Source organism: Lynx canadensis, chromosome D2, assembly GCF_007474595.2.
Source record: "Lynx canadensis isolate LIC74 chromosome D2, mLynCan4.pri.v2, whole genome shotgun sequence".
Lineage (NCBI taxonomy): Eukaryota > Metazoa > Chordata > Mammalia > Carnivora > Felidae > Lynx > Lynx canadensis.
This window is the reverse complement of record NC_044313.2, coordinates 25981655-25992174: the sequence shown is the minus strand read 5'-3', so window position 1 is coordinate 25992174 and position 10520 is coordinate 25981655. Positions and strand designations below refer to the sequence as shown.

General features: G+C 43.3%; 1 protein-coding gene across 2 annotated transcripts in view; it reads left to right on the top strand.

Moving 5' to 3' along the window:
• The first annotated feature begins 66 nt into the window (after positions 1 to 66).
• PDCD11 (programmed cell death 11) overlaps positions 67 to 10520 on the top strand; it is a 44494-nt gene continuing 34040 nt past the window's right edge. The window contains exons 1-7 of one of the 2 annotated variants that reach the window (XM_030334513.2): positions 67 to 207; positions 1798 to 1910; positions 2964 to 3095; positions 5208 to 5375; positions 6838 to 6999; positions 8312 to 8435; positions 8931 to 9112. In XM_030334513.2, coding sequence (XP_030190373.1) covers positions 1818 to 1910; positions 2964 to 3095; positions 5208 to 5375; positions 6838 to 6999; positions 8312 to 8435; positions 8931 to 9112 — 861 coding nt within the window. In that variant the 5' untranslated portion in view covers positions 67 to 207; positions 1798 to 1817. The remainder of the gene's footprint in view (positions 208 to 1797; positions 1911 to 2963; positions 3096 to 5207; positions 5376 to 6837; positions 7000 to 8311; positions 8436 to 8930; positions 9113 to 10520) is intronic. The other variant, XM_030334512.1, reaches the window with a different exon arrangement.

Here is a 10520-nt window from a genome sequence, read left to right as displayed (position 1 = left end):
GTCCCGCCCTTCCGCTTCCTGTCTCTAAATCTCCCCCCCTTCCCGTACAACCCCCTTCTGAAGAACAGAGCATGGTAACGGAAGTAGGGCGTTAAGCCCGCCCTCGCTTCCGGGGGGAGTTGTGGTGGCATGTGGGTGTGCTGGTCTCCGCGTGTGTCTCCAGTGATACCGGCTCGGAAGTACAGAGGTGCTGGCGTCGCGGGGCTGGTAAGCGAGGACAAGGGCGAGAAAGGAGGAAACCTTGTGGCTTCCAGGACTGTCCCAGGGCTAGGTCTTCTGGGTCCCTCCCATGGACCTACAGGGTTGGGTGAGTGGTTCGGCCACCCCAGGCCAGCTCAGAAGCTGGCTCTACTCGAGTGGTCCCTGTAACATCAGGCTTTGTCCCTGGCAAATTGCTTAAGTTCCTTCTATGCCGCTGCATCGCCTCTTTGAAGCTTCAGTTTCCCGTTGTCTGAAGTGAGATTAAGGTCAAATTGCCTGCAAACTAGACTCCTCGGTTCTTTCCTATTTCTAGGAAACATTGACCCACCTATTCCTGATTCCAAATCCAAGCCTCCCAGTGGGTCTTCACCTCTTCTACAGTTTAAAGCCTTTTTAGATCCTTATACCAAGTGTCTCTCACAACTAATCTCTCCTATCTTCCGTTCTCTCTTATACCTGGTTCTCATTCGCATGGTGTCTCTCTGTACTGCAGTTGACTTGTACACTGTTTACTTTCCTTCAGTCCTGTCTCTCTTCCTGTCCAATTTATAGCCTGCAGTATATTTTTGATTGCTGTTCTCTTTCTTCCCTTAATTAAGACTCTGACTTAATCGAAGTAGACATTAAACTATTCCTGTCTAATTCAAAATCTTTCACAAAAAAAGCCCACCTGTGTTCTACAATTTAACTGTGATTATTATGATTTATTCTCCCTGTGGTTTAGTGGAACAGTTCTTCAAAGAAAGGAAACAGCAACTTTTTGAGCAATTTTTTGACAAATTGCTGGTGATTATTGAAAATATTTGGCTCTAAGTGAATGCCTTTTCTCACATTCCTTCTGCTTTTCCTTTTCCATTTGTCAAAATCTTTTTCATCTTTTAACAGCTCAAAGGCATCTTCTTTAGGAAGCTTGCCTTCTTTACTGAAGCCTCATCATTTCTTATTTCTTTGCTTATAATTTGATTTGCATTTTTTTTTTTTTAAGTAGGCTTCATACCCAGCTCAGAGCCCAACGTGGGGCTTGAACCCACAAGATCAAGAGTTGTACGCTTAACTGAGTCACCCAGGTGCCCCTGATTTGTATTTTATTTATTTTTTGTAGGTTATTTGTTTTTTGTTTTTGTTTTTTTTTGTAATCTCCACACCCAACATGGGGCTCAAATTTAACACCCCAAGATCAGGAGTTGCATGCTTTTCTGACTGAGCTAGCCAGTGGCCCCAATTTGTACTTTAAATTGTTTGCATAATTGCTTTATTTTCTTAAAATTGTGCATGTTCTTTGAAGATAGGGATTTATATATTCATTTGTCTATTTCTATAGCTATTCTCTGTAGCTATTCTATGATATTTACTACACTGGATCTAGAACTTCTTTTTCTGGAGGAAGTGTATGAACTTGTGGTTTTGAAGCAGATACCATTGAAAAGATGAAGTATAGATTATTTGAGGCTTAGCATCAAACCATCTATTTGTTAGGCCTCAATGTTGTTTAGCACATTGGTGCTAGAAAGTTCTGCCTCTTGACCACTGATCACAGCCTTTAGGAAATCTGACACCAACGCTACATCTCACTGATACTCTTTGCATTGTTTTTAGGAGACTCAAACACAGCAACCATGGAAGAAAGCTTCCCCCGAGGGGGTACAAGAAAGACCCACAAATCAGAGAAAGCTTTCCAGCAGTCGGTTGAACAAGACAACTTATTTGATGTAAGTGGTGTGCTTGTTTGGTAAGACTCACTGAACACTTTCTAGTGTCCTTGTGAAGAATAACCTTGTTTGAGAATGTGGTATTTTCCATATTTGTTTCTTTTGGAAGTCTGCTTTTGTAAAGTGAACTTGTTGGAGAGTCCATACCACCATGAGACTATATTTTTTGAAACATGGCATTTAGTACTTGAGTTTGCAGTGCTGTTGTTCCTTATTCTTAGGAATTTTTGCCATGTTGGTTAAGGATGGAGAGAAAAATTATGGAATAAGTCATGAAAGGTACAACATGGGGAATATAGTCAGTGGTATTGTAATAGCATTTTATAGTGATAGTAGCTACACTTGTGAGCATAGCATAATGTGTAGAGTTGTCAAATCACTATGTTGTACACCTGAAATTAATGTAACGTTGTGTGTTAACTATACTTCAATTGATTAAAAATAAAGTATGGAGAGAAAGGAGCTGGTGATTGCACTTTTAAATGGGATTCTTGCCAGGTATAATGGTCAGAATTTGCATTAAAATTCACCATCTTCCCCGAGAGTAGGCATTGCTCCAAATGCTAGAGGGAAGGGAACTAACATTTGATTGTGTGGTCTTATATGGATTTTATGTAATCTGTCCAACTACAGTGGAGTAGAGAACATCATTCCATGATGAGAAACTGAGGCTGAGAGAGGTTATGTGGTTGAGCAGAAACCACATAGCTTGTTATGGTGGTGTTGGGAGTTTAACTCTGGTCTCCGTGTTTCCACCTTCCATTTTCACACACTGTTCCAAATTGCTTCTCATCCTGGGGATGCCAGTGTCCATCCCAGTCAAGGGAGGAAGAACACAGAAGAGAAGGGGCTTTTGAAAATGCGAAGGTTCCCACCTTTGGCTTGAACAAAGGTGGCAGAATGGAAGAGATGACATTGGAGCGGGAATTACAGGAACACTGGAAGGGGGTGCAGTGAAGGAGTAACGAAGCAAGGTGACAGGTGACCTGAAATTGGAAGGAAAGTCCAGGATTGTTTCTCTTCATTCCTTGAGATCTTTCTTCCCCTCTGTAGATTTCTACTGAAGAGGAATCTACCAAAAGGAAAAAGAGCCAGAAAGGGCCAGCAAAAACAAAAAAGTTGAAAATCGAAAAGAGAGAAAACAGCAAGTCTATAAGAGAGAAGTTTGAAATCCTTAGTATTGAGGTTTGTTACAATTTGATCTTGTTCTAAACAAACTACCTGGGTTGCTTAAGTTTGTGTATGTTTCCCTTCCCTCTTTCCTTTTGTTTTTCCTTCATTCCTTTTGTACACACATGTGTGCGTGTATGTGAGTGTGCACGCCCCCCTGTAGAGACTTTTTGGAGTTTGTGCTCAGAATTGAGCATTATTGCCTTTGACTGTTAACCAGTGCTTGGGATCATGTGTTGTTTTTTTAGCCGCTGCTGAGCCCCTTGTTGTGCTTATGTCCTCATTGAACTTGTGTATTAGTAGATTCATAGGTTAGAGCTGGCAATAACTTTAACAACCATTCTACTTCTATTTCATTTTGTAGCTGTGGAGATTCTCTTGGAAAAGTCGTCTTTTAATTTACTTTAGATTTTTAGATTATAATTGGGGATATATGTTGTAAAAAAGAAAAAAAAAGTGAAATAAGTCTTAAGGAAAAGATTCAAATTCAGCCTGCAGAGGTATTTTGTTTGTTCTTTATGACGCTCAGAAAAATAATTTTTTATTTATTTTTTATTTTTATTTTTATTTTTTTTTCCAACGTTTATTTATTTTTGGGACAGAGAGAGACAGAGCATGAACGGGGGAGGGGCAGAGAGAGAGGGAGACACAGAATCGGAAACAGGCTCCAGGCTCTGAGCCATCAGCCCAGAGCCTGACGCGGGGCTCGAACTCCCGGACCGCGAGATCGTGACCTGGCTGAAGTCGGACGCTTAACCGACTGCGCCACCCAGGCGCCCCAATTTTTTATTTTTTATTAAAAAACTTTTTAGGGGCGCCTGGGTGACGCAGTCGGTTAAGCGTCCGACTTCAGCCAGGTCACGATCTCGCGGTCCGGGAGTTCGAGCCCCGCGTCAGGCTCTGGGCTGATGGCTCAGAGCCTGGAGCCTGTTTCCAATTCTGTGTCTCCCTCTCTCTCTGCCCCTCCCCCGTTCATGCTCTGTCTCTCTCTGTCCCAAAAATAAATAAACGTTGAAAAAAAAAATTAAAAAAAAAAAAACAAAAAAACTTTTTAAATGTTTATTTATTTTTGAGAGAGAGAGAGTGCAAGAAGGGCAGAGAAAGAGGGAGACAGAATCTGAAGCAGGCTCCAGGCACAGAGCCTGACATGGGGCTTGAACTCACGAGCTGTGAGATCATGACCTGAGCTGAAGTCGGATGCTTAACTGATTGAGCCACCCAGGTGTCCCCCAGAAGAAGAATTTCTTAACTTTTTGTTAACATCAGAGAAAATTTCACATAAAAATGTGATTTCTGGGGGTGCCAGGGTGGCTTAGTTGGTTAAATGTCCAACTCTTGGTTTTGGCTCATGTCCTGATCTTGCGGCTCATGAGTTTGAGCCCTGCATCAGGCTCTGCGCTGACGGCACGGAGCCCACTTGGGATTCCCTCTCTCTGCTGCTTCTCTGCTTATGCTCTCTTTCTCTCAAAAGAAATAAACTTTTTAAAAAATGTGCTTTCTAGCTTCTTGTAAGAATTTGAGAGTGCTGACAGCACAAGCTCGTGTTTCCTCATTTGTAATCACATGGAACTGAGTAGTGGTTTAACCCTTTAGGTCTGACATCCTCACCCCACCCTGCCGTTGTCTCCACTGACCTGCTTCCTTCATTTTGTTGCCCCCTCCACGCGTTTGAGTGTGGGATGTTTGGAGTAAAGCAAGCGTCCTTGAGTATCCTAGTGCTGTTTTACGGTGCTCAGTCAGCAATGATAAGTGTTCTGACGTGTATTTGACACATGTCATGTGACACATGAACATGTGTTTCCTGTAGCTTTTAGAAGTCAGAGTTGTGGGGCGCTTGGGTGGCTCAGTTGGTTAAGCATCCGACTTTGGCTCAGGTCATGATCTCGTAGTTTATGAGTTCAAGCCCCACGTCGGGCTCTGTGCTGACAGCTCAGAGCCTGGAGCCTGCTTTGGATTCTGTGTCTCCCTCTCTCTCTCTGCCCCTCTCTTCTTCACTCTCTCTCTCTCAAAAATGAATAAACTTAAAAAAAAAAAATTATAAGTCAGAGTTGAGACTAGAAGCCACAACCCCTGATCCCATTCATTGGTCTTTTCCCTATTGTACACATTTCACTTTTTCTCTTCTAGTCCCTGTGTGAGGGGATGCGGATTTTGGGTTGTGTGAAAGAGGTAAATGAACTGGAACTGGTGGTGAGTCTCCCCAATGGCCTCAAGGGCTTTGTGCAAGTGACTGAAATCTGTGATGCTTACACCAAAAAGCTGAGTGAGCAGGTGGCTCAAGAAGAACCTCTGAAGGTAAGGGAGACCTGAATGTACTCAATAACTGGAACTAAATGGTGCATAGGTAGATGTAAAATTACAACTTTGTTAAATGCTGAGAAGCCCAGGTGCAAGGTGCCATGAGAGTTTATAATAGGGGATTTTAATTTTTTTTTTTTTTTTTTTAATAAGGAGATTTTGACTTAGCCTAGGGAGCCTGGGAGACTTCCCTGGGGAAGGAATGCTTGAGCTGAGATCTGAAGGATGAGGGTATACCAGGTAAATAAAGAAAGGAGTTCAGGCAGAAGGAGCTGAGAGAAGGCTAGTGTGGCTACGGCATAGAAAGCAAGGGAAAGTGGCGTGGGATGGGGCAGGAGAGCTAGCTGGAGGCTAGGTCATGTTAAGGATTAGTTTTTAATTCTAGAACCAGTGGAAAGCCCTTGAAATGTTCGTACGTAGACAACACAGAGATTAGATTGAAGAGGCATGTGTAGTTGCCCAGAGACCAGGTAGGAGGTTACTGTAGTAGTCCACCTGATGGCAGGTTGCATTCAGGGTTTCCTGCGGCCTGAGGAAGAAAAGTCCATGGGCACTGATGGGTTTGATATGGGGGATGAGTCCTGGGTTTCTGTTGTACCTGACTTGATGGTCAGCCTTGCCATCCTGAGATAGAAACCCTGAGAGAGAACCTGGATTGGGAGAGATGATGATGATTTTATTTTTTTGCTGTGTTGAGTTTGAGGAATGGTGGAGACATCCAGTAGACAGGTGATTCCAGAGCTCTGACAGGTCTGGGCCAGAAATGTGCATGTGTGACTGCTCTGTGTAGGTGGTGACTGAAGCTAAGAAGAGGGAAGAGGGTGCCTAGAAGGAGTGAATAGAGTGAGAAGAGACCGAAAAACTGACCCTTGAGTAAATACTGATCGTCGAGGAAGACTGACCCTCAAGTATTTTAACGTCTTGAGTAGGAGAGTCGCTGTTGGAAGAAGGAGGAGGGGCCAGAGGGATAGTAAAGAAAACCAGCACATGAAGGGCTTGGAAGCCAGGGAGGAAATGTTTAAAAAAGGAAGGAGAGGCGCCAGTGTTAAATGCCTTTTAAAGGTCACATATAAGAAGGACTGGAGAACAGATTTGTATTTAGTGACATGGAGGTCACTGGTGATTTTATTGGGAGATAAAGTGGTGTGTGAGGGGTGGAACATAGAGGCAGTGACCTGAAGGGAGCAGGAGGTGAAGAAACGGAGATGGTGAATACAGACAACTCTTGACAAGTCATTTACATCTGCCTGTTCTGGGGAGATACGGAGGCTTCATACTGAAAGTGAAGACTGACTTGGCCATAGATCCCTTTTCCTTTATGGGCGAGGGTTATCCTCTTCATCCGCCTTTTGGGCTCTTTGGAGTCTGAGGATGAGAAACCACCGAGCCAAGGTTGGGCAGTGGTATATTGGTCCAGGGGAGGGGTATGTATCAGAATTTTCTCATTTGTATTGTGCAGGACCTGGCCCGCTTGCCTGAACTCTTCTCACCTGGGATGCTGGTGAGGTGTGTGGTGAGCAGTGTGGGCTTCACAGAAGGGGGCAAAAAGAGTGTCAAGCTATCTCTGAACCCCAAAAATGTCAACGAAGTGTTATCTGCTGAGGCCCTGAAGCCCGGCATGGTATGTATCAGGTCAAGGAAGAGGAGCAGACCATGTGCCTTTTTCCTGGCCTGCCTCCTGGGGAGTATCTAGGTGACCTTTGACTTTCAGCTTACACACAGGGGTGGGTCTTTTCCTGAGAAGGACAGTCTCTAGGATGTCTGGGTACTCTAGTGGAAATTGAAGGCTTGAACGTAATCACACTACCTTGGAGGGGAGAAAGGGAAGGTTCATTGGTGGCCAAATTAAAAAAAAAAGTCTTCAAGGAGGCTTAGCAGGAGTGAGGAGTTCCACAAAGTGCCTTGCTTACCAAGACTTGCTCTTTACAGATTTTTTTTTCAGAGGCTATCTGGCATCTGTAGGGAACGCTTGAGGACTGCTCTCCGAGAGCAGGAGACAGGTAGTCAGGGCAATTAGTCTGTCAGCTGTACTAATGAGGAGCTTGCTATTGAGTCTCCCAGTCCTGTGGAGATTCAGGAGGAATTAGCTCCAAGTGTCAACGTCCAATAGGTGTAAAACATGCTCGAATAAACTACACTCCTCTAAGTGCTCTTGTAATTGAGAGGAAGGAGATCAATATGATCTTTTAACCTTTAGGTAGAAGCAGTCAGTTTGGGACAGGCCTGAAAGCTGGGTAGAAAGGGGAATAAAAATAACCCAAGGTGCAGGAAATTGACAAGCATCAAGAGCCTGCTGTTTGGCAGGCGCGTTTTAGACATTTTATCTTAAATTCTCATAGCCCTGTGAGGCAGATAGGTATACCTTTGTGCGTTTGAGAAAATGGACTCGGGTTTGTGACTTGCCAAAGACAAAATGGCTAGTAAGAGCCAGATTGGAACTTCACACTGCTCCTGATGAAATGTGCAGGAGGTTGGCAAGATTTTTCTCTTTTTTCGAAGTCTTGGAGGCACTTAGAAAAGACATGATGACTGCTAGAAGAGTAGTTCTGGATTAGTCATGGCGCTGGGAGTGACCTTGCAAGGCCATCTGGTTTATTCCTCTTTGTGTAACATAATAGTCTTTCTTATCTTTTGGAAATTCTTCAGGGGAGAAACCCCTCTTTGTCATTCCCCACCTGTTTATAACACTCTTCACTGACTGGAAACCATAAGATCCCTCAAGCCAATGGAGAATTAAACTTGATGTCTTTCCCTTCTCTATCCTCTAGTGGGATTGAAATTTACAGTTACAAGTTATTGCGAGGGGGAGTGGGAGAGGATTACGGATGATATGTCAAGATCGATGATGGGAACATTCATGTTTGGTAGGAGATGTTTGTTGTGTATCCCATTAGCTTTGACTTTTGAACTCTGGGGAATGCTTTCTCTTCCAGCTGCTCACAGGCACTGTGTCCAGCCTGGAAGACCACGGCTACCTAGTGGACATTGGTGTTGGTGGGGCCAGAGCTTTCCTGCCACTGCAGAAAGCCCAGGAATATATCCGACAGAAGAACAAAGGTGAGGGGAGAAAGAGGGGCAGGTACATGGTAGTGAGGTGGTACGTGTAGGGATTATGTTTAAATGCTGTTGGGTGAGTAAAATGACAGAATGGTGACCCCAAAAGCTGTTTGGCTTTGCTAAAATCAGTGTTAATCCCAGCTGATAGAAAAGGGAAGATGTGTGAAGAGCCAGGGAGTGACAGGGTTTAGATCCAATGGACCAGTTTTGCTTTTTCTCACCTAGAAGGTTCCCCTGAAATTTGAGCCCCCAGGGCCTCTGAGCCAGCACTCTTCCTGCCTTGTTGAGATTTTCATATTTTTAAGTGGTGTTGATTCCAGATCAGTCAGGGTCACTTTATTCCCTTCTTGTAGTTGGTCACTGAGAGATTGGGAACATGGGTATTACATGGTAACTAGGCAGGTAAACCATGGATCTTTTCAGGTATTACTTGAACCCAAATTAAGAGCCCTTCTCATGGAGGTATTTTGCCTTTTGGGGGGCTGGGGCTTGCAGGTGCTGAAATGAAGGTGGGTCATTATCTGAACTGCGTTATTGAAGAGGTGAAAGGTAACGGAGGAGTTGTTGGTCTATCTATTGGTCATTCTGAAGTTTCTACCGCCATTGCTACTGAGGAGCAAAACTGGACCCTTAATAACTTGCTACCAGGACTGGTTGTCAAAGCCCAGGTACAGAAGGTAAGCCATTCATTGTCATTACTATTTTCTAAAATAAAGATAATTTTTACTGAAGTAGTGCTATGCACACAACTTGAAATTGTGCTGTCCAGTAGGGTAGCCATTGGTCATATGTGGCTTTACACAGTAGAAATGTAGCCAGTGCCATATGTGGAAATGACAGTATTTTACATCTATTGGGTTAAAGTGTTATTAAGATAAATTTCACTTATTTCTTTGTAGTTTTTAAAATGTGATTGTTAGAGAACTTAAAGGTATAGGCTTACATATGGACCATGTTTCTTTTGAACAGTGCCAATTGGAAAGGTCAAATAGTATTAAAATACTTTTATTTATCTATCTATTTTTTTTTTAAAGCGCTACACTCTTTTAATTTTATCTTTGTAATGTGTTTATTTGTTTTTGAGAGAGCACGAGTCAGGGAGGGGCAGAGAGAGAGGGAGACACAGAATCTGAAGCAGGTTCCAGGCTCTGAGCTGTCAGTACAGAATCCGACACAGGGCTCAAACTCAGGAATTGTGAGATCATGACCTGAGCCCAAGTCAGACGCTTAACCGACTGAGCCACCCAGGCACCCCATAAAATACTTTTTTTTTTTTTTTACATGTTTACTTATTTTTGAGAGAGAGCAAGAGAGAGAGTATGCATGAACAGGGGAGAGGCAGAGAGAGGAGGGGGGAGAGAGAATCCTAAGTAGGCTCCACGCTCTCAGTGCAGAGCCCAATGCAGGGCTTGATCTCACGAACTGTGAGATCATAGTTGGAGCCAAAATCAATAGTCAAACACTTAACTGACTGAGCCACCAAGGTGCCCCTAGGCATTGAGTTTTAAGTTCTTACTGTGGTAGATGATGATTTGGCTGTCTCAATTTTCCCCTTCCCTTCCTCCAACCCCCTAACAGTATTTTAAATTTTGGTTAAATCATTAATCAGTGTTTGATGTACATATTATTTAGTGCTGAGCCAGGTAACATGCTATGACTATTTCTTGAACAGCTTTTTTCCTGGGAGCTGATTATCAGCTTTGTTTTTGTCATTTGCCAAATTCTCTTCTACCTATCACTGTTTCATAATACTGTATATCCTGCATTTTCCTTATATTACAATTTTCCATAAAGATTTTTCCTTTAGATAACCTCTTAGTTGTTGTTGTTGTTGTTGTTGTTGTTTTTAAACCTAGGGCCCTTTTTCCTGTTATCCTCCTCCAGGCTAGACTGGTTGCTCTGGTAGGAACCCTGCAGAACCGATATCCTAAGACTTACCTTCTTGGTCATCCTGCTCCTTCCCCTCTTTCTCCTATATGGGAGTCTTTGATTCAATATATTCTTCTTTTTTGGTTTACTTGCTCATTTTAGCATGACACGTTCTCCAGAAGCATCATTGGAAAGGTACATGGGAGGTTGATTTCC